Source organism: Carcharodon carcharias, chromosome 2 (assembly GCF_017639515.1).
Source record: "Carcharodon carcharias isolate sCarCar2 chromosome 2, sCarCar2.pri, whole genome shotgun sequence".
NCBI classification, from domain to species: domain Eukaryota; kingdom Metazoa; phylum Chordata; class Chondrichthyes; order Lamniformes; family Lamnidae; genus Carcharodon; species Carcharodon carcharias.
Window position 1 is genome coordinate 220,677,915 of NC_054468.1, and position 24,709 is coordinate 220,702,623.

The window sequence follows — 24,709 nt, forward strand, 5'->3', positions numbered from 1 at the left end:
AATTTGTAAATAAATTGTATAGAAATGAAAATCTCTCCAACTCAAAATAGTATCAAAGATAAAAGCAAAAAACTGCGGATGCTGGAAATCCAAAACAAAAACAAAAATACCTGGAAAAACTCAGGTCTGGCAGCACCTTCGGAGAGGAGCACAGTTAACATTGAGTCTGAATGAGTTCAACAGAACTAAGTAAAAATACAAGAGAGGTGAAATATAAGCTACTTTGGTGGTGGTTGGGGGGGGGGGGGTGTGTGGACAAGTAGAGCTGATAGAGGGCCAGTGATAGGTGGAGATAACTAAAAGATGTCACAGACAAAAAGGACAAAGAGGTGTTGAAGGTGGTGATATTATCTGAGGAATGTGCTAATTAAGGGTGGAAAGCAGGACAAGCAAAGTACTGATAGCCCTAGTGGGGGTGGGGTAGGGTGAAGGAATCAAAAAAGGCTAAAAAGTAGAGATAAAACAATGTATGGAAATACATTTAAAAATAATGGAAGTAGGAGGGAAAAGAAAAATCTATATAAATTATTGGAAAAAAAAATGGGGGGGGGAAATCGGAAAGGGGGTGGAGATATAGCTGAAGGAACAGCACCTCATCTTCTGACTAGGCGCTTTACAGCCTTCCGGACTGAATATTGAGTTCAACAATTTTAGATCATGAACTCTCTCCTCCATCCCCACCCCCTTTCCGATTCCCCTCCCTTTTTTTTCCAATAGTTTATAGATTTTTCTTTTCCTACCTACTTACATTATTTTTAAATACATTTCCATCCATTGTTTTATCTCTACCTTTTAGCCTTTTTTGATTTCTTCATCCCACCCCACCCCCACTAGGGCTATCTGTACCTTGCTTGTCCTTTCTACCCTTAATTAGCACATTCCTCAGATAATATCACCACCTTCAACACCTCTTTGTCCTTTTGTCTGTGATATCTTTTGGTTATCTCCGCCTATCACTGGCCCTCTATCCAGCTCTACTTGTCCCACCCCCACCCCCCCTTAAACTAGCTTATATTTCACCTCTCTTCTATTTTTCCTTAGTTCTGTTGAAGGGTCATTCGGTCTCGAAACGTTAACTGTGCTCCTCTCCGTAGATGCTGCCAGACCTGCTGAGTTTTTCCAGGCACTTTTGTTTTTGTTTCAAAATATTATCTGTTGCTTCGCCTATCCATCCATTCTTACCTCTGTACTACATCTGGTGCTGTCTCATACAGTTGCACTTTCCACCAGAGCACCTTCTATTTGCACCCTTCCCTTAGTCTGTTATTTCTGCTTTCATCCTGCAAATCAGAGGCAATTCTGTGGAACAAACACAAATTACTTGAAATTTCTTTGTGGGACACCTTAAGATCTCATCGGCACCGAGAGACATCAGTATCTATGCTTACAAGATTAAGAATTCATTGAAACATTTACTTTATGTGCCTTGAGGTTTTCTGATGAAAGTAAATTAAGCTTGTGCAAGTAACAAAAAAAAAACTTGAGGACTCGAAACCCTTGTTTATTTGCTCCCTAGTAAAGCCAATATTAACCACTTGTAATATTTAATATGGATCAGATCCTCAGTTACTATCACAGGATAATTAGGTGTACAAATACAGCAGTGTGAGATGTGCTATGAATCACATACAAAGAAAGCTTATTGCTTAACATTTAAAAGTGCATGGGAGCAAGATGCCAGATATTATCAGATCTTTGAATTAAAATAAAATGGAATTAGAATTTACCCAGCTGAAAACATTGGTGACCACAAATGAAGAGAGAATCAATTTAAAATAATTTGTGAACTCTGATACTTAAATACAAGACCAAAATAATCAGCGCATTTGAGATTGCATCAAAAACCAAGCCATAAAGTTACGGAAGGCTATAGATCTTCAAGAACAGATTTACTTGGTATTAACCATTGTGCAGCAAATGTGCTAAATGTTTGCTCATTAACAGTGGTGTAATGTGATAAGACTCTTAACTGCCCTAAGAAATGCCCCTAGCAAGTCACTCAGTTGTCAAGAAAGTAGCTTGCCACCACCTTCTCAAGAACACAACAAATGCTGGCTTTGCCAGAAACACCCATATTGTGTGAGTGAACAAACAAACTACACATGTCCAGTTAAAAATTAAAATGCCATTTGCAAGTCACAACCAATAAGTAACATGCACCACTAGCCAATTGTTCATCTGATTTGTTTGCCATATAATGGATTAGAAAGTAATTCAGTTTTCATTTGTTAATCCTCTTGCTCATTATGATCTTTTGCTCCTGAGGCATTTGACCTTCCAAAACCATAAAATGAACATGTACTTTATCAATAGAGTACCCTCCTAACCAAAATCTAACAGACTACACTTTAAAAAAAAACTTCAGAGCTGAACAGAAGCATTTAATGATAATTATATTTCATATTAGAACATTGCTTCAATAAAAATATTCATTTGAATAAAATTCAGTCTTTGGATAAGTTTAAACAGCACTAATTGCTACAATCTGTATTTCTGTACAACATGTACTCTCCACCACGGAGTTTCATTCCATATTTGTCAATTGAGCTCTGTGCAGGAATTCGAATGGCCTACGTCAAGATCAACATTCCTTGTAATCTCCATAAGGAAGCATTGGTGAGTGGGGTCTGCAACATCAAGATTGAAGCCAACATGAAGATTTCACTGACTGGGTGTATGAAACAAGATTTCAGAAATGGACCATATTTTTAGTTAAACGCATAAAAGCTCTTGAAGGTCTCCCAATGATTTGGTTGCAGTTGCAGCTGTGTAACATTCAAACAGCCATGAGAGCGATCGAAGAATAGGACAGTTTTATTTGAAGTTATGCATTCAGATGTGCGATAATGTAAAATTCATGTTCTCCAGGACCTCATCATAGAGCCAGCTTTGACTGAAATCCTGAGAGCGCTCCATTGCTTCAAAGAGTTCCTTGTACTCCTCTGGATGTACATCACCTGTTAATACATCCTTTGGTAAATCTAGTTGCATCAATAACTTCTCTCCACTTCCAGGACACCAGGACCTATGTAATGATATTAAAAAAACATTACTTTCTTTAATTTTAAAAAAATCTTTAAAAGGCCTTTTGACATTCATCATGGTTGATTAAACCAGGTTCGGTTTTATTATACAGGGGAACATAAATTCAAAGAGGTCCATAAGACACATGGGTAAAGCTCAAATTGTTTTGAAACTGAAGTGTTGAAGTTAGATTGGATTACTTACTGCTTAAAATTCACTGAGCAATATCAATAACTACATGGTGTGTAGGGAAATTTTGATTTTTGAATTTATAATATAGTTTTGTTGCTGCACTGTGTGGAGAAAAATTGGCTTAAATGTCTGGATTCAGTAATCAGGCTGAGGTTATATAGCTGTAACAGACAGATCCAAGTGTGGTCACTTCAATGTTCAAGTTTCCCAAAGATCAAGGAAGGCGAGATTAAGCAGCTACATAATGCAGAGGATGAATTTACCAGAAGAAGAGCATTTCGAAGAAACGCATAGCACCTTCACAGATGAGGTGCAAATGCAACTTGATTTAAATTGTGTCTTTTATGTAGAAAAATTGAGATTTATTGTTCCTGATGTCTCAGAAGGCTAACACCACACTCCCAGATGAAGAAAGAAGGAAATTAATTCATAAAGCAGATGATTGTGAAAGGTCTGGAACATTGCTAAGTAAAAAACTGAATCTATTCAATTGACCAATCAACTATTGCTGTTAACTTGTCAGCTATGCAGTCTATTCTTAAATTAATTTCAACAAATTTTCACGGAATCAACGTTAACTGTGCAGAAGGAGGCCATTCGGCCCATCATCTGCGCAATGGCTCTACAAACGAGCATTATGACAGAGCCATTCTCCTGCCTTTTCCCCATACCCTTGCACATTGTTTCTATTCAAATAATCATCTAATGCCCTCTTGAATGCCTCGATTGAACCTGCCTCCACCACACTTCCAGGCAATGCACTCCAGATTCAAACCAGTCACTGTGTGAAAAAGCTTTTTCTCACATCACATTTGCTACCTTTGCAAATCATTTTAAATCTGTGCCCTCTCGACACTCAAAGGATTGAGAACAACAGTTTCTCCTTATCTATTCTACGCAGCCCCCCATGATTTTGAACACATCTATCAACTCTCCTCTTAGTCGCCTTCTCTCCAAGGAAAACAGTGCCAACTTCTCCAATCTATCTTCATAACTGAAGTTTCTCATTCCTGGAACCATTCTTGTAAACCACTTCTGCATTCTTTCCAATGCGTTCACATCCTTCCTATAGTGTGGTGCCCAGAACTGTACACAATATTCCAGCTGAGGTCTAACTAGTGTCTTATGTAAGCTCAGCATAATCTCCCTACCCTTGTACTCTATATCAATTTCAGACTTAATTTAAAAACAGAAAGCAGTCAGTGACTAATTACTTCATATAACTGAACTGCTTTTGTAACCCTTTAGTCAATTACCTTATCTACTACTTACTTGTATACTCATTTAAGTGCTACAACTAGCATTCCAAAGTTAACAAAAGTTGGTTAGTTAATTAATGACTTCTTTGTAACTCTTTCGAGTACAAACCCGTTTCCATCTGTTTCAGATGAAGTTACATAGTTTCATAGTTTGCCATTATGAAATTTGAACTCTTGATCTTGGGGTTACAAACCCAGTACCATAACCACTTGGTTATTTAGGCCAAGCATGACTTCTTTGTTATGGCACAGCAGATGGTAAATGCTAAATTGCTCAAATCCCAAAGGGAAACTTGAAACAATTGCCACAACTGTTTTGCAATTTGTATATTTATCTCAAAATGCATGCCTTGACCACCAAGTCTTGTAGGGTTTTTATAAAACTAAGTTAAACATTTATTAATATAAATAATTTTAAGCACATACATAGGTCTACAAATTGCTATTATGATAACTCCTCGCTCCCCTAATTAATCAACTCCCAGTTGCACCTCCATTAAGGCAACAGTAAAAATACAGATTTTAAAAGACCAGGCAAAGTAACACGATACTCTGAACTGTCGAATACAAAGTGAGTTTTCTTAACTTCAGTTCTTGCAGACAACAGTTTGGGTACAGAGGCCGGAGGCTATTCACACTTGTTAGATCTTAGAAATCCTTCCCTTGCACACAGCCTTCTCTCCTTTATGCATATTTTCCCCTTTGAATGTAAATTCCCATTGTTTCACTATGTCTTTGGACTTTGTCTCTCTAATGATAAAAATCTATCATAGTACCAATTTTACCAGTAAGCCTTGGGAAAAATAAACATACTGTTTGACTTAGCCTCTTTTGGCTAGGTGTAACACCTCTTTGAAATTCACTACTCTAATTTAACTAAAAATGAGAATGTTCCCTTTACACCTTACACTCTAAAACTCCAGCCATGTTTACCTATTTAACATTTCAAACTTAGCTTCTCTTCTTGATACGCCCAGACCAGCTGACTGTAATTCAATTAAAACTCACACACACACCCCCGCCCCCCAACTATTACACTACAAAAAATTCCAAAAACATTATGAAAATTATTATATCTTCCTGACATTCTTTCATAATAAACAAGGAAGGTTAGCTAATAGGAGGAAAGATCTTGTAACAGTCTCTACCATGAAGGACAAAGTATTTAACAAACTAATGGGAATAAAGGCTGGCCAGTTGTCAGGATCTGACGGCCTGCATCCAAGGATTTTAAAGGAAGTGGCAGCATAGATAGTGGAAGCATTGGTGGTAATATTCCAGAACTCACTGGATTCCGGAAGGGTCCCAGCAGATTGGAAAACCACTGATGTGACCCATCTGTTCAAGAAGGGAGGGAGACAAAAAGCAGGAAACTATAGGCCAGTCAGCCTAACATCTGTCGTTGGGAAAATGCTAGAATCCACTACTAAGGAAGAAATAGCAGGCCACTTAGAAAAGTTTTACGCAATCAAACAGAGTTAACATGGTTTTGTGAAAGAGAAGGCATGTTTAACAAATCTGCTAGCATCCTTTGAGGACATAACAAGTAGAGTTGATAAAAGGGAACCGGTAGATGTAGTGAATTATGATTTCCGGAAGGTGCCACATAAAAGGTTATTGCACAAGATAGGAGCTCACAGTATTAGGGGTAATGTACTAGCACGGAATGAGGATTGGTTAACACACAGAAGACAGAGTCAGGATTAATGGGTTTTTTTCAGGTTAGAAAGACGCAACTAGTGGAGTGTCACAAGGATCAGTCCTAGGGCCTCAATTATTTACTATCTATATTAATGACTTGGAGGAGGGGGAAGAGTGTAATGTATCCAAATTTGTTGACGATACAAAAATAGGTAGGACAGCATGTTGTGATGAGGGACATAAGAAATCTGCAAGGGGATATAGGTAAGTCGACTGAGTGGGCAAAAACTTGACAGATGGAGTTTAACGTAGGAAAGTGTGAGGTCTTGCGCATGAAACACAAAAAGTTAGCATGCAGGTACAGCAAATAATTAAGAAGGCAAATGGAATTTTGGCCTGTACTGAAGTTTAAAACTGGGAAGTCTTGTTACAACTGTATAGGATGTTGGTGAGGCTGCACCTGGAATGTTGTGTACAGTTTTGGTCCCTGTATTTGAGAAAGAATATACTGGCACTGGAGGCAGTTCAAGAGATTCAGTAGGCTGATTTCTGGGATTAAGGGGTTGACTTATCAAGAACAACTAAACTTAGAGTTTAGAAGAACGAGGGGTGATCTTATTGAAACATTCACGATTCTGAGGGGGCTTGACAGGGTAGATGTTGAGAAGACATTTTCACTCGTTGGGGAATCTCTAACTAGGGGACATAACTACAGAATAAGGGGACACATTTAAAACTGAGATGCGAAGGAATTTCTTCTCTCAGTGGGTAGTGAATGACTGGAATTCTCTACCTCAGAGTTGTGGAGGCTAGGTCACTGAAAATATTTAAAGAGGAGGTAGATAGATTTTTGAAATATCGAGGAGTTGAGGGCTACAAGGAGCTGGCACGAAAGAGGAGTTGATCAACCATGATCTTACTGAATGGCGTACTCCTGCTCCTATTTCTTATGTTCTTATGTAACTCAAGAGCTTGTTGTGAATCCTGATGGTAGGTCGGTGGTGCAATTGTTAATATAATCCCAAATGATGAAAGCAAGACAATTTGGCAGCCAAATATGGGCATCATTAACTCAGAGCCATAAACTGAGTTCTGAATTCCAGATGCTTCCTTGATGCAGATTTAAGCACGTCCTTGATAAATATCTCGCTAGGGTATTAATTTTGTTTCTCTTATATACACACACCATCAAATAGCACTGGTTACACAGTGTCCAATTATACCAAAACATTCACAATGCCTCAGAATATAACCCTATTTAGGAAATGTAGACAATGAATATACACTATATTTATTTTAAGCTCAATCAGAATTTCAAACCTGCAAAATCCTCTAGTACAAGGTGATCAGTTAAGATGGTAATATGAATCTGAATGCAAGATTGAGGGGGAAAAAGACTCTGCACTTCAAGTTTAGCCAACTTTCAGCTTCAAGCAATATTTCCCTCCATCAAAGACATGCCAGTCTCACTTAAGAGTGAACTGATAGCATTGAAGAGTCTCCCTACTTGACAGCTTGTGCAGGGGGTGGGAGGGGAGATAAAGGGTAAACAGCAGACAAGGGGAAAGAGAAAATTGAACAATCCTCAAGGAAGGTCCCAACTTGATGAAATGCTGCATACTTACTCCAGTCGGTTAATTAGTTTAGCTTTACGTTTTGCAAGGCACTGCTTTAGCATCAGAACCAATGTGGATGAATTGGCAGCTGTCAAAGTCTGATTGAATAAGTCTCTGCGTGGAGTCAGTCGCACAAGACACAAATGATCATTTGTTAGCTACAGAAATTTCAAGAGATAATATGGTTAATTTCATTCTTAAATCTAATTTTTTTCTCAAAAAGGCAATACTGTTAAACAATGTGAATAATTACAAAGCATGCAGAATTATAAAATTAGCTGAAATACCAAAGGAACCCTTTCCAATTGGTTTTACCATTTTCAACATACATTTCAAATAACATGAACATTAAAAATATAAGCTGAGCACCACTTAATTACATTTTTACAAGTTAAGTGGTAAACATGTATACTAGGAAGTAGGCGGAGAGGAATTCCCTTAGGTGGGCAACATTTGGGTAATCCAAATACCATCGACATCAAAACAGACAACAATTCAATAGCCTAAACCTCCAAAAACAGAATACCCAACCAAGTATAAAACAGACAGACATTCTTTTCCTGATTCACAGATGACATTGAAAACCAATGTCTGTTATATGGAAAAGGAGATTTAGGATGTGATTCAAAATTACATTGATATATTAACTCTGTTATATATGATATCTGAACATGGTCACTCTTATGTGACCACCAATTTGTTTCTTTAAAAAGAATGGATAGCGCCCCAGCTGTTTATTCCTGCGTACAATCTGGAGAATGTGAGTTCTATGTAATCATTTTGAACAATAAAGATGTCGAAATTATTTGAAGAATTTATACTTCACGACACTCAAGACAAACTAAAAGCTTACTGAACTCCGTGGTATAGCACATCCTCCATTTTTAGAATTTGTAGCAAAAGATGACCAAGGTTCCTAAAACAAACAATAATTTGTTTAGAAATGATATTTGATATTTCAAAGCAATAGATATTAGCTATAGTATTTACAATATAAATACTAACTATTCAACCTAATGTCTCATGGTGCACAGAGGCACCAAATAGCTCCATAACTAGGAACTATGACTATGACTGCATTTATCCTATTTCATCACATTTCCAGGACTTCACAGCCAACGGGTTGCTTTTAAAGCACAGTTACTTTTCCAACAAGCTTCAACATAGCAGTCAACTGGAGTAATCCAAGATCTCACAAACAACAAATTAGATGGTAAACCGACATATCTATTTTCCACTATTTTTTAGATAACTGCTTGGGATCTCAAAAGACCCCTTGAAAAGGAAGAATTTGGGAAATAAATTTATCGCCCTGTTCAAATGCCAATGCAACATCCCCTCAGCCCTGTACTGGAATGATAGCTAAGCTGACTTGTTTAAACCCTGCAGAAATTCTTGTGGCCATAGCCTTCTGATTCAGGCAAGTCAAAAGTCAAATTTCAGTTTATTTTTATTTAAGTTAGCAGGTTATAGATATCAGGAAAAGATCAAAATTAATACACATTTTCAACACATGCCAATGAATTATTGCACAATCAAGGGGTGTTTGCTGAGCCAAAGCTGCTCAAATACACCAGTAATAGAAACTGTGCATAAGCATTCACTTATCTCAAAGTATAATTTGAAACATGCTATAGCCCTAAGGTTCTTGTTCTTAGAAAAATGCCACTTTCTTTACATTCCTGAAATTATTGCAATGCATCACCCTCACCGCTGCCATCAAGGTTCACAATGTGGCACAAGGCAGATTTAAACATAGAAATCAGTTTACCTGCACACATGTAACAACTACCTCAGCATGAGACTAAGGAAACCTGAGACTTGAATGAGCCTCTTCTCCCCTCCGGTTGTCTCTTTGTAGTTTAAGGGCACCAACTCCCTTCCCAACAGCATCATTTGTTTCATGAGTTTGCATTTATCCTATTTTGTCACATTTCCAGGACTTCACAGCCAATGGGTTGCTTTTGAAGCGCAGTTACTTTTCCAACAGGCTTCAACATAGCAGTCAACTGGTGTACTTACACCTCATGGACTGTAGCGGTTCAAGGCAGCTCATCATCACCTCTTCAATAGCAATTAGGGATGGGCAATGAATGCTGGCCCAGCCAGCAACACCCACATCCCCTGGAAGGATAAATAAACTGCTACAGCAATGTTATTCAACCAGGTACTAGAGAAATCTAGTGCATAAACAGCCAAATTAGCACAGCATCAAAACTTTAGCAGTGCTGCAACAAAGCAAGAATCAGAGAGGGATTCCCAGCATCGTGTGGGTGGAGGGTTACTGAACACTTAGGGTAAGAGGAAAAGATAGGCAGACAGAACAGTCGAACGGATAAATTAAAAACAGACTTCTTTGGAAAACGAAGACTGCACACCTAGTTATACTTCAGCTTGTTCAAAGCCTAGAAGTGCAAATGCACTTGCAGAACCAGACAGCCACTTCAAGAGTGATTCAACTTTCACAATTGTTAACATACGGCAGGTGGTATTTGCCAGGCTCACCAAATCCACAAGGGAAACTTGGCCACGCAATCACAATGGTTTTGCAATTTGTATTTATTCCGAGAAGGCTTATGCACTGAAGTTGGAAGTAATGAGTCCACTACCACTTTTAGAGATTTTAAAGGTTAAATTAAAACATTTAATAACAAAAGAAGAACAAACTTAAAAACACGCAAGATTACAGTTACACAGTTATAATAGTTCCCAAAATTTCTACTTAACCAAATTCCCAACTACATGTCCTTCTAAAGGCAACAGTCCAAATAGATTCCAAATTCATAAAGTCATCCAGCAACTTTACCACAAGTGCCCACTAGACAATGGATGGACCTCAAAGGCTTTTAACACAACTTTAGTTACTGGAAGAAACAACTTTGCAGAGTCGCTAGAGGCTTCCCCCACCCCCTCCACCCCCACCCCAAGTCTGTTTCACACAGTCACCTTTCCAGGTCTCACATGACCACACCTCACACAGCCTTCCATCCTTCTCTAAATATATTTTATCCCCCTTTGATTTGTAAATCCCACTGTTTCTGCTCGTCTTTAGAAGTTACTTTTCCCAGAATATAAAAATCTTTCATGTTATCATTATGGCCAGCGCTTTTGGGAAAAATCAACATAATAACCTTGCCTTCCTTATCTTGCCAATTGTAAAAATCTTGCATGTCCCTTTGAAAAATCAAACACTGCTCCACTTAAAAACGCAAATTTCATTCACACCGTATCTGCTAACCTTACCCTAGGTCTACTCATCTCCATTTCAAACACCTGCTTTACACCTCATTTTTTTGATAATGTAAACCTTGCAGTCTAACCATCTCTAGATTAATTAATTTAGCCACACACAGAACTACATATGCACACACGTGCCTTCTTTGAAATATCCCACAATAATATTAGGAAAAATATGATAGATTCTTGACATGATTTTGATTCATTATTCTAAATGGCTACAAAAGTTGGAAAAACAATCAATTTTAAACAATTCTAGTGACATTCACTAGATTGCTTCCAACTCAGACCCTTCCATCCACATGTTGGTGATTAATTTCAAGGTCCACATGGAGCAGGATATAAGGCTACATAAGGATCATTTTAACCCTAGTGTTTTCATGATAAATGACATTCCAAACTCTGGAAGTGGATCCTCAAGTAGTCAAATCTCAACAAAGCCAGTGTGCAGCTGCAGTTTGTATTTTTAACATCTGACACAGTGATGTGATTTGTACTACATATGACCACTGGAAATAGTATCAGCGTTACACACACTTAAAAAGATGAATAGAATAAATGCAAATAAAAACAGTCCACAATTCACAATCATAGCATTAAAAAGGGAAACAAATTCTCACCTTGTGCAACAGCTGTATTTCACAAGCAATCTGGCACAGGGCTGTCAATGCCTGATAGTGTTTCAGATTTCCAGCCTCTGCTGTCAGCTTCTACATGTAAAATAATAAGATGCTCAATTTGAGCAACTGAATTCAAAGTACAAGTCACAATGTAAACATCTCAATCACTTCAAAAAGAGATTACTAACACACCGTGTATTCTTTCTCACTCATAAGCATATTCATTTCTATTCTCCCATGTTGAAACACTGAAATCCGTTCAAACATAGCATAAACAAGCTTCCATAGCATGCTTCGTTCATTTCTTTGTGGGATGATTCCAACTACTCTTGCTGGAATATCTAGGAAAAGAGAATCATAATTTCTTAATACATTAGTCAACACTTAGATTTTATAAAAGTAACAGAATTTGATACTTAATTTGTCTAAATCATGAATCAAAATCTACTCATGCCATGGCCATAAAAATGCCTGTACCTTCCCAACCCCCATTCTCTTCTGCAGATACTAACTTCTCATTGAAGTATGTTCTATGACTGTAATGCTACCCTATACTGCACTCAGGTGGTCAGTCTTCATCTGTGAGCCTTCACCATTGCAGCAGGATCTCATGGTATTGGGTCACTAAAGTTAATCTAGATCCTGTCCTCATCCATCATCCAATTTGGGGGTGCTGATGCCGACTGCAGTGGCCTCAACTCAATATTTCTCCAAAATATTGGAGAAAGGGCATGTTAAAAATAATGCACCAGATAGGTAGAATAGTGGTGTTGGATAGAAATGATATGGCGGGGAGATAAAAACTGTTTCTTTTTTCCAAGTCTTGAAGAATCCACCAAGGTGTTTGTCTAGTTAAAAAGGTGACTCACATACCCATGTTTATGATGACTGCACAATGTTCATCACTATTTGCTTCTCCTCAGATACTGAAGCAGTCCATGTCCAAATGCAGCAAGACCTGGACAATATCCAGGCTTGGGCTGACAATTGGCAAGTAACATTTGTGTCACACAAGTGCCAGGCAATGACCATTTCCAACAACAGAGAATCTAAACATCACCCCTTGATGTTCAATGATATTACCATTGCTGAATTCCCCACTATCAACATCTTGGCATTTACCATTGACCAGAAACTGAACCGGACTAGCCATATAAACACAATAATAGCAGGTCTGTGGCTCGGAACCCTGTGGCAAGTGACTCATCTCCTGACTCCCCAAAGCCTGTTCACCATCTATAAGGCACAAGTCAGGAGTGTGATGGAATACTCTCCACTTGCCTGGATGAGTGCAGCTCCCACAACACTCAAGAAGCTTGACACCATCCAAGGCAAAGCAGCCTGCTTGATTGTTTGTGGATGGGGTACCATTCAGTTCCTCCACCATCAACGCACATTGGCAGCAGGGTATACAATCTACAAGATGCACTGAAGGAATTCACCAAGACTCCTTAGGCAGCACTTTCCAAACCCATCTAGATGCTACCATCTAGAAGGACAAGGGCAGCAGATACATGGGAATACCACCACCTGGAGGTTCCCCTCCAAGCCACACACCATCCTGTCTTGGAACTATATCGCCGTCCCTTCACTGTCACTGGGTCAAAGTCCTGGAACTTCCTTCCTAACAGCGCTGTGGGTGTACCTACACCACCTGGGCTATCACCTTCTCGAGGGCAATAGGGAGTGGGCAACAAATGCTGGCCTGGCCTGTGACGCTCACATCCCACGAACGAATAAATAAAAAGGTGCAAAAATCTCATTATCAAAGCACTATTCAGAAATGATGAATTAGATCTAAATTCTCCAACTGATAATCTTTATGCAAAAAGGTCAATTCAGGGTGCAATACACAAAGTCAAACTGACGAAGAAATAAAAGACTTGCATTTATCCACCACCTTTCATGCTTAATGACGCCCCAAGTGCTGTGCAGCCAATGAGATTCTTATTAAGTGTAGTCATGGTCATCATTCAGGAAATACAGCAGTGAATTTGCACACAATAAACTTCCCCAAGCACCAAAGTGATAATGACCAGACAATTGGCCATTTTTAAAGTAACATCGATTGAGGAATAAACATTGGACAGTACACTGGGACAGCTCCCCTGGCCTTAAAAGCATGCCATGGGTTTTCTTTTTTACATCCAGTTGAGGGAGCAGTTAGGGTCTCGGTTTAACATCTGATCCAAAAGTCAGCACCTCGAACAGTGCAGCACTGTCTCAATACTGCATTGGGGTGTCAGCCTGGATTTTCGTGCTTAAGGTTGAACTCTCAACCTTCTGACTTAAGTGAGACTGCTACCAATTGAGTCATGCAGACACTTAGAGTGCACCACCTCAACCTGTCCAGTTTAACAGACTAAATTGATATTTCAAAAACGTTTGCAAAAAGTAATGTCGACAACACAACGTTGCTCTTAACACCATCTAGTGGATTTTTAACCAAATTACTACTCAGTTCACCTTTGTTGAAAGTTTAGGGAACAGTTATAGAGTCAGAGTTATACAGCACAGAAACGGGCCCTTCGGCCCATCGTGTCCATGCCAGCCATCAAGCACCTATCTATCCTAATCCCATTTTCCAGCACTTGGCCTGTAGCCCTGTACGCTATGGTGTTTCAAGTGCTCATCTAAATACTTCTTAAAAGTTATGAGGGTTCCTGCCTCTACCACCCCCTCAGGCAGTGAGTTCCAGATTCCAATCACCCTCTGGGTGAAAAACTTTTCCTCAAATCCCCTTTAAACCTCCTTCCCCTTACTTTAAAATATGCCCCCTGGTTATTGACACCTCCGCTAAGGGGAAAGGTTTCTTCCTATCTACCCTACCATCTATGCTCCTCAATTTTCTATACCTGCAGTTCTTCACAATATAAACATTATTAGAACAGATTCAAACATCCAAACTGAGGATTGCTCAACTCAATTGTTGAAATAGAGAGAAATTTCTAAAGAAATTATCACCTTCAGTCCAAGCAACCGGTGATATTCCCAGGTCATTGAAGAGTTTTTCAGATAACATGGCAGGAGGCCTCACTAGGCCACGACCAATTGGATCCAGTCTGAAGAAATCACAGTGAACCACCTCCAACTGTCCATTCAAATGCTTTTCTAGGGACTAAATGTTCATTTCAATATTTTAGAAAATGCTTTCAACGATATTTCTCAAGTGCTGACAACTACCTAGCTTTACTTTAAAGGAACTATTTACCATGGTACACAGAAATGGAATGGGAGTCTGCACCATCAAATACCAACTGGATTAAAATGTTAACCAAAGTAACATAATTGCTTGAGGAATTTGAAGGAAGAAAGAGTAGGAACACAGGGGTAGGCAATTTAGCCACTCAGTCTGTTCTGCAATTCAATGTGATCTATCTCCTTAAACCTGCCTTTATTCCATATCCCTTAATACCTTTCATTAACAAAAATCTTAAAATAGTCATTTGGTAGAACAAAACTTGAGTACTGCTGAAAAAGAAAGACTTTTTGTCGAAGCTTTTCTCTTGCACTCATCAGGACAATTAGCAAGAAAATGCCAATGTCAGGGGAAACAACTTTATACGGTAGGAGAAGACAGTGCTGATTGGTTGGCAAGTGGATTCTGATTGGTAGAGGTGTTACCATGGAGAATACATTAGTTGATTGCGACTGACAGTTAACTGGCAAGCATTGTTTGAAATTTAAACCAGGCAGCTTGATTCTGATTCGTCAAGACATTGCCCTTGGGAATGAACCAGCAAATGGCTGTCACTTATTTTGTTTTGCTGAAACAGGCTTAAAGTGTGTACATGCTCTTTCTGTCGGCAAAGAACAGAGCCCTGTGTATTAATATATGTAGCTTCCAGTACACACAAATATGTAGCTTCCAGTACAATGCGAGACTGACAAACTTAAATTGTCTGCGTAATTCTTAGCACACTGAGGATTATTTAGTAAATGTTGTCCAATCAGGAATCACGTCTAATGTTGGACACCATGTTTGAGTTTTGCAAGCACAAGCTACTTGGGTATGGCCTGTACCTTGCCTGTTGTGAACAGTGGCTGGGACATGCTGTTTGATATAATCCGCCAGTCTTTGGGACATAGGGCCTACATATCTAGCATCACCCTGGCACTGAAATTCATATGCCACATTACTCATTTGTGTGATAGGCAGAATGTCTTTTTGTCTTGACGGCAGCAGCCTGTTAGTGTCAAATACCACTGTGACTTGAGGTAGCATCTACTATCTTTGGTTAAAGAGGGTTCCAAAGTTCAACCAACTTTTTGTGTAGAAATGCTTCCTAACACCTTTCCTGAAAGATCAAGTCCTAGACTCCTCAACTAGTGGGAAGAGTTTCTTTCTAGCTACCCTATCTGTTTCCCTAAATAACTTAAATACTTGGATCAAATCAACACTTAACCTTCTAAATTCCAGGGGTTGCATAAACTAGGCCTGTAATCCATTTCCCTTAGTAAGTTTGCTCTTGGAGTAGAATCAGTCACCCAATCTTTGCACACCTTGGACTGGACACAAGATTTTAGCTGAACAAGATGGTATATAGCAATATAAACTTTTTAATCTACCATTATATACATTTTAGACTAAATTGTGATGAGCTCAGTTTCTCAAAATTTATTAACGTTGATCAAGTAAATGAAAATTAACTAAGAATCTACCTGTAATGCAGGGAGAAACTGCTTGTCACGCTCCAGAGCCACCACTCTCTGTGCTCCACCATTCAGCAATGCACGTGTCAAAACTCCAGGCCCTAAGGATGCAATCAAACCAAACTAATCATCAAAGGAGGGGAAAAGATCCTTAACCAAAGTACAAACATTGTACTTACACTTACCCGGATTGCACTCAAAAATTACTGCATTATTTTCAGAGAGGTCACCATCAAGGCATTCCACGATGAGATTTGCCAGGTCAGGATTGAGAACAAATCTCCTTAAATGTTTGCTGCTCTCTGCCTTGATTATTATTTCTTCAACATCCTCCATGTCCAGAAAGTCAAACCTGGATAATAGCCTCTGCTGTTCTTTTTTGAGTACTGAACTGGCGACTGCCGACAAACATCTCTGTGTCCTGCCACAATAGGTTGAATATTTCGCAAGCTTGTTTAGAGGCTGAGATTTTGGTGGGCTACCGTCTGGAAACTTTGTGTCACGTAAGTACGATTTTAGTAAATGCTGGACTGGTTGTGGACAACCGCAGGCTCTACAGGAAACAGTCCTTAGTGTGAAAAGTACAGTCTTGTAGCTTAATAACGCCATTATGGCTGTGATCTAAAATAAAAGGGAGAAAATTGATGAAATCAAAATCTTATCCATATACAAATAAACAATCACGTTACTAATATCACTAAAGTCAGGATATCATTCTGTATTCTTGTGGGTGAAGATTACAAACAGCACTTTACACAAATGGCTGTTATCCTTGTACAAGAATGGACAGAGAATTTCAATAGATCCATGAACTGAAGGGTGAACAGTGCTCAGGTCACATTCCAGCTTCACTAGACGTTCACACTTAAAAAGCAAGCTTTGCTGAATAGCAAAATGAATCTCTAATTCTGTCCAATTTTAATTCACAAGAACATGAAAGTCAACTGTAGTCCTTCTGTCATCATGTTGACTGAAATGAAACCTCAACAATGGCCTTGGTCATTCTGCATTATTAGCTCCCATAGTTCAGCTCAGCTATAGTGAATGACATTCATGATGGCTTTAGAAAACATTGTAAACACAAATCCAAATTTCTTACATTGTGTTCTACCAAAGTTTAACAATAATTTCATACTTAACTGAAATGATTCACCTGCAATTGATGATTTTATTTAAAAGCTGCAGCTTTTGTTTGTGAAGTGACATTTTCAGTCCGCCACAGTTAACAACTCACTCATATATGCTTAATATGATAAACACTTTTTTTAAATAAGGTAGGTTCCATCAAAGTGCAGTTAAAGACAATGTAGATTGGGCTCGTTCCGTCTCTCAAATGTCAGTGTCATCATTGATGATACAAGTAAAACAAATATAATCCAAAAATTGTCAGCTTGGGCAGAATAATTTTCAAGTACAATGCTTTAGATATGACAAAGGTCAATAATGTCTCAATGTCATTAGAACTGCTTTTGTCAGGCTGCTTGATCACCTACTTCGCAAGGGGTGCAGTGGGTAAATGGGAAGAAAAAATGCTCATGAAAAAGGTACACAGTCAATATACTGGAACTTGTCATTCCTCCTTACAAATGGAGATGGAACTGCTCGGTATTCCCTCCATTTTCTGTTTTTAAGTTCAAAAAATAATGGTATTAACATTTTTTTAAGCCAAGCCAATTATCCTGCCTTTTTTTTAAAAAAAAACTATTTCCCATTCCTTTCTTTGGTTTCAGTAAATCATATGCTACACACACACAAATGACCACTCACTCTACCAATGGGCTGAAATAGGAGAAAAGAGGGTCGCATAGCAGTCAAGATGCAGATAACCTATAGGCGCAAAGCACTAGCAAAAATATTATAAGTTCAACTTGAAGACATTACTTAAAAAGGGATATACTTGCATTGGAGGTAGTTCAGAGGCGATTCACTGAGTGGTTCCAAGGGTGAAGGGGTTACCTTACGGGGAAAGGTTGAGCAGGTTAGACCTTTACTCAATGGAGCTTAGAAGGAGGGGTGATCTTTTGAAACATAAGATCCTGAGGAGGTGTGACAGTTAGATGATGAGAGAATGTTTTCCAAGGTGGGGAAATCTAGAACTAGGGGGCACAGATTCAAAATAGGGGTCTCCCATTTGAGGAGGGAATTATCTCTCTCAGAAGGTTGTTAATCTTTGGAACTCTCACCTCACAACAATTAGTGGTGGCTGGTTCATTGAATATATTCAAAGCTGAGTTAGACAGATTTGAAATCTACAAAGGAATCACGTGTTTTGGGAGGCAGGCAGAAAAGCTGAGTTAAGGCCACAATCAGATCAGCCACGATGTTACTAAATGGTGGAGTCAGCTCGAGGGGCCAAATGACTTATCCCTTCTCCGATTTCTTATGTTCTTATTTTAACTTTCAAGAAAACTCATCAATTTTTTCTAGAAGGAGTCAGGTGGAATTAATACTGCATCTGCAGTATTTTGCTTTTATTTCAGATGGAATTAAGCATTGGCAGAGCTAACTTCAACAGCATGTCAACAGTGTATATGAAAACACAGCTCCCTGCTCAAGGCTTAAAGACAACAATTTACAGTGCAAAGGGTGATAGAAGATGCCATATTAAAATGCCATAAACACCAATGAAAAGGAACAGCATGACATTGAGCACATATTATACCTGGCATATACAAGTGACAAAAAAATACAAAAAAAGTGTGATAACAAATGGAAATAGAGGCATATAAATAATGGTGCTGCCAGTCCTGCTGAGTTTTTCTAGCATTTTCTGTTTTTATTTCAGATTTCCAGCACCCGCGGTATTTTGCTTTTATCATATCAATCGTATTCTAGGTTAATAGGCTTGCAGCCAAACCAAACTTTAGGGCATGGTAGTCTATGCATAATGATGCTGGATGAGTAATCCAGAGTTTGAACATAGATTCAAATCTCACTAAGACAGGTTGAGAATCTGAATTCAGTTAAATGGAAGTTAAAGGCTGGTATAGTATAAAGGTCTGGCACATAGAGGGTTAACAAGAGACTGAATACAGTATCGCGCATACAGTGATGTAAGAGAACACATGACCCACACCTGGGGTCAGTGTAGTGTTGGACAGAACCGTGTGTAGAAGCAAGCATGGAGACAGCTCCCAGCTTGGACTTTTACTGTACACATGCGTATAGTTTCTAGCAGTTACTGTTGAACTACTCAAGACTGCAAATACATTAATGAGATCTACTGAACTACGCCCAACATCTTACAACATGGTCGCAACAAATGGAACAACTCAAAACCTCACAGAGACTGCAGAATGAAATCAAAGTCCTGGAAAACTGAAGGAAAAATATCAAAGGCGCATTGTGTCCTGAAGAAAAGCTCAAGAAGCGAAGGCACAGGAGGAAATCGCCAGAGAAAAGCTCCAAAGGAAAGCTTGGAAGCTGAAGGCAGAAATTAAATTCCTCACTGCAGCAGAAGACTACAGTGAATCCCATGGAAGTCCAGCTTCAAGATCCAGAGTGTGCAGATTCAGCAGACCTAGAAGGGGTGAGCTAAAAAATTTAAAATTCCTGGACAACACAAGTCCGGAAAAAGGTTAATTACGGCAGCTGTCAGAAATTGCTGTTTAAATCGCAGACGGAGTAACCCGATTCCCAAGTCGGCGCCTGAGCATGTGGTGGCCAAGCTCGTTCCGTACAAAGGAAAATAATTGAGAAGTAATTGCAACTGAGTAGGCAGCTTAAAAAAAAACAGCAAAACCGGGATTCAACACTTCCAAGACCTGAGAAGATTGCGCTAAAGCGGGGAAGGCTCTAACCAGCCAATCCAGCCAGCCATTGTTGAAAAAAATTCTAAATGCTGAGATTGTGAACAGCATTATGCGAGAGCCTGCCAAAGCCAAGCGTGGAAAACCCTTTGTGAAGATGCGTTATGACTGTACCATCTTGGATTTTCGGGAACCTCTTAAAGCTGAACCTGCAGTTTAAAAATTTTAACCAGGGATCAGAAACCCACTCTTGCACGTCAATTTGGACTTATCCAAGGCCTAGATCAATCATGAAATTGACCTCAGCTCTGGATAAAAAGGCTAGCTCAACAAATTAACACACTGCTTTCCTCAGCAGGCCCAATAGTTGACAATATAATAGCAAGACAAGGAATCAACAAATCATCTACAAAATTGATGAAGTTTTAAAATCATTCGTTTATTTTCTTTTATTCATTGACGTTGGCATCATTGGCCAGGCCAGCATTTTTATTGCCCATCCCTAATATCCCTTGAGAATGAGTGGCTTTCTTTGAAGTGCTGCAGTGTATGCGGTGTAGGTACACGTACTGTGCAGTTAGGAAGGCAGTTCCAGGATTTTGACCCAGTGACAGCGAAGGACCGGCAATATATTTCCAAGTTAGGATGGTATGTGGCTTGGAGGGGAACTTGCAGGCAGTGGTGTTCCCATGTGTCTGGTGGCCTTGTCCTAGGCAGCAGAGGTCATGGGTTTGGAAGGTGCTGTCGAAGGAGTTTTGGTAAGTTGCTGCAGCGCATCTTGTAGATGGTACAAGTTGCAGCCACTGTGCACTGGTTGAGGAGGGAATGAATGTTTAAAGTCATGGATGGGGTGCCAATCAAGTGGGCTGTTTTGTCCTGGACGATGTCGAGCTTCTTGGATGTTGTTGGAGCTGCACACATTCAGGCAAGTGGAGAGTATTCCATCACACCTCTCATTTGTGCTTTGTAAATGGTGGACAGGCTTTGGGGTGTCAAGAGGTGAGTTTCTCACTGCAGAATTCCAAGTGCCTGACTGCTCTTGTAACAATAATAACAACAACAATAATAATAAAGAGCATTTATATGGCTGGTTCAGTTCAGTTTCTGGTCAGTGGTAACTCCCAGGATGTTGATAGTAGGGGATTCAGTGATGGTAATGCCATTGAATGTCAAAGGGAGATGGCTGGATTCTCCCTTGTTGGAGATGATCATTGCCTGACACTTGTGTGGCGCGAATGTGACTCGCCACTTGTCAGCCCAAGCCTGAATATTGTCCAGGTCTTGCTGCATATGGACATGGGCTGCTTCAGTATCTGAGAGGTCGCAAATGGTGGTGAGCATTGTGCAATCATCAGCGAACAACCCCACCTCTGACCATATAATGGAGGGAAGGATGAAGCAGCTGAAGATGGTTGGGCCTTAGATACTATCCTGAGGAACTCCTGCAGTGATGTCCTGGGACTAAGATGATTGACACCCAACAACCCAACCATCTTCCTTTGTACTGAATATAACGCCAACCAGTGGAGAGTATTCCCCCTACCCCTGATTCCCATGAACTCCAGTTTGGTTAGGGCTCCTTGTTGCTACATTCGGTCAAATGCAGCCTTGATGTCAAGGGCAGTCACTCTCACCTCGAGTTCAGCTCTTTCATCCACATTTAAACTAAGGCTGTAATGAGGTCAAGAGCTGAGAGTGGCCCTTACAGAACCCTGACTGAACGTCAGTGAGCAGGTTGTTTCTGAGTAAGTGCTGCTTGATCGTGCTGTCAATGACACCTGCCATCACTTAACCTCAGAAGTAACAAAATCATTGAAAGGGCTAAATTTAATGAACACATCCAGCAGCCAGGATAGCCTGTTAACTCCCTCATTAATGAGTTGTACAGGCTAGCTGAAGACGGTGATTACAGTTACCTGAAATCTCAGCTAATCAGGGATAGAATAGTTGTAGGAATGACAGATGCACTCTCAGACATGCTTCAAACGAAAGAAGATCTAACCCTTAAGAAAGCAATCCAGATTGTCAGGCAATCTGAAATCGATTTGTAGCACAGATCCATGTTAAGGGGAGAAAGCAAACCGTGGTACAAAGTTAATCCAACTATCCAGCCAGTGAAACAGAACAAAGACACTCCAGGCCAAGGGAGGCACTCCAACCATGCCAGTACCGAGGTGCAAAGCGCCCCACAGGCAGGATCAATGTATGGTAATTTCAGCCCAATGCTTTCAACGTAACTGAATAGGACACTGCAGGAAGCTGTGCAAAGCCAAAACATCAAAAAGCACAAAAGATCCCAAGAGGACTCATGAGGTCAAGAAAGCACACCAAGTAGCCAGACAACCATGTTTCTTGGGTGAGGTCATAGATCCTGGATTTTTGTTCTGGAATGCACACATTTCAGTTAATGGCCAACTCACAAACTTTAAACAGGACACGGGAGCCAGCGTCACAGTCTACTGGAAAAGAACCATGGCTGAGACACCTCTGGTTACGAACAACAGGCACACCACTTTATGGGCCCAGAGGAATCCGAATTCCAATGATAGACATGATTCTGGAACCGTTGAGGTTTAGCGGCAAACAAATCTGCAGTCTGATGTACATCATCCATAACTAGTCTTTCTCTCGAGCAGAGATGCCAGTGTAGCTCTGAATCTTCTCAAAACGGCACATGTCAAGACAACCACTATCGTAAATCATACAGAACTGCAAGTTCCTGACAGCTCCAACAAGAAAGATTCTCTCAACTGGGACTTTAGCTCTGAATTGTCTTCTCTCTTTGCAGGTTTGTCCACTTCTGTCACAGGTGCCATAAGCACCTCATTGGTCAGACCAGCCAACCACTCAGATAGTTACCACAACACCTCGAGTAGATGACAGTCAAGAGAAGAACCGGAGAAAAGCCTCAATCTTTGACTCCGACACCAGTTGGAGAGACAAACTCCAAGACCATAGAACAGTGCCGGCGAGATGCATGAAGGAAGAGGAGAAAAAAACACTATAGAGATGAGCCCAGAGTTTGTCTGCCCTGTAAACCAATCATCATCTATCACTACAATTGGGAAATCATCAAAGAGCAATTCAATATCAAAGAATGCAAAAAAAAGGATGAAAGGACACCCAGATGCCAGAACTTGCAATTCAAAAAAATTTACCTGCAGCAACAGAGCCTACCACTCGCTCCGACAGGGGTGAGAACACAATATGGAAGGGTGATAAGGTCTCCAGACCACCTAAGCCTATGAACTCAGAGACTTGAGGGGGAAGATGGGGTAGTAGTAATCATGTAAATTCATGGAGTAAATGAGGATAACTTGTAAATATATTGGATAAAGGTTTGGGGGGGATGTAACATAAGGGTCTGGCTCACAAAAGGTTAATGTTGTACTGAGTATAGTACTGCTCACACAGTGATTTAAAAGAACTTGACCCACACCTAGGGGTCAGTGTAGTGTAGGACAGAGCTGCGTGTCAAAGTAAGCATGAAGACAGCTTGGACCTTTATTGTACCTATGCATATAGTTTCTAGACCACAGAGCATCAACCTAGGCATCGGAAACTACAGTGGCAAACCCAGCCCTGTCAAGCCTGCAAAGTCCTCTTTACTAACATCTCGGGGCTTGTGCCAAAATTGGGAGAGCTGTCTCACAGACGCGTCAAGCAACAGCCTGGCATACTCATAGAATCATGCCTTACAGATCTAGTCCCAGACTCCACCAGCAACATCCCTGGGTGTGCCCTGTCCCACCGGCAGGATAATGAGGCTAACAAATAGCTCTAAAATCCCAATGTCCTATCGTAAAGGAAATCTGACGCTCTTACCTGGTCTATACTGTGATTCCAGTGCCGACATCAACCTAGTTGACTCTTAATTGCTCTGTAACCCTGCCGAGCAACGAATGTCAATCATGCATATACCGCAAGAATGCGCTTTTTTAAAAAAAACGCTGGAAAGCTTGCTCACACGTTGTCGTGCAAACAGGCTGCAGTGCAGCGACCTTTTTTCTCTCTCTCACTCACTTCCTCTCTCTAAATGTACCTAGTGCTCGATTAAACTTTTCTCTTAGGAGCAGTAGGCTATAAAGTGAAATGCGATGCTGAATGCGGAATTTCCGCGTTGGGAGTGGGAGACCGAAAAAGTTGAGTCCACTCTCTCCTGAGCACCCCTCATGCGGTGGTGAGATCAGTCTGGCCCCGGTTTTAAACATCAGTCGGTCGTCCTGGCCCCACCGGGACACCGTGCTTTGCCTCCATTACCAAATGTCACAGTCAATCATCATTGCGTAATTCTGCATTGCGAAGAATAACATACGTTAAATAAAAAAAGACGTGCAAAAGATCTCATTTAAGCTGACCTGAGGGGGTGGGGGGGGGGGGAAAGAGGGTGATGATGAAACGAGGTGCCACCTGTAGGGTGAGTTCAATCACCGCTCATGTTGTTGCTGCCACTGCTGCTCAAGGAACCGGCTCCCTCAAGCACGCCGCCGCCGCCGCCGCCGCCATTGTGACATTGGACCCCACGTGACCGGCGGAGGCACGTTGCGACCCCGACGTCCCATTACGTCTTACGTCCTTCCGACCGTTGGCCCTGGCAACGCTCGAGCCCTCCCCTACGCAGTCAGTGATCCGAATTGTCCATTTTAATTTAAAAAAAACACAAATCCCCTCAATCGGAGCCATTTCAAACACACCAGAGGGTGGAGAATGATTACCTC

At 40.3% G+C, this 24,709-nt stretch overlaps 1 protein-coding gene across 1 annotated transcript; it reads right to left on the minus strand.

Moving 5' to 3' along the window:
* Positions 1-2,366: 2,366 nt before the first annotated feature.
* On the minus strand, positions 2,367-24,368 carry tfb2m (transcription factor B2, mitochondrial). The gene is made up of 9 exons (XM_041183019.1): positions 24,350-24,368; positions 16,428-16,863; positions 16,252-16,343; positions 14,554-14,707; positions 11,782-11,930; positions 11,590-11,679; positions 8,586-8,648; positions 7,742-7,890; positions 2,367-3,025 (listed from the first exon to the last, which is right to left on the minus strand). The coding sequence occupies exons 2-9, from the start codon at positions 16,849-16,851 to the stop codon at positions 2,833-2,835; spliced, it is 1,314 nt and encodes a 437-aa protein (XP_041038953.1). The 5' UTR covers positions 16,852-16,863; positions 24,350-24,368; the 3' UTR covers positions 2,367-2,832.
* Between the last annotated feature and the right edge of the window lie 341 nt (positions 24,369-24,709).

What these genes read in the sequence shown, in the direction of transcription:
- tfb2m (XM_041183019.1), bottom strand. Translation starts at nt 16,851, where the DNA reads ATGGCGTTATTAAGCTACAAGACTGTACTTTTCACACTAAGGACTGTT. An exon ending in AGTTTCTCCCTGCATTACAG is followed by an intron (nt 14,708 to 16,251) that starts GTAGATTCTTAG and finishes ATGAACATTTAG; the next exon opens with TCCCTAGAAAAGCATTTGAA. An exon ending in GTGCTATACCACGGAGTTCA is followed by an intron (nt 7,891 to 8,585) that starts GTAAGCTTTTAG and finishes AAATTTCTGTAG; the next exon opens with CTAACAAATGATCATTTGTG.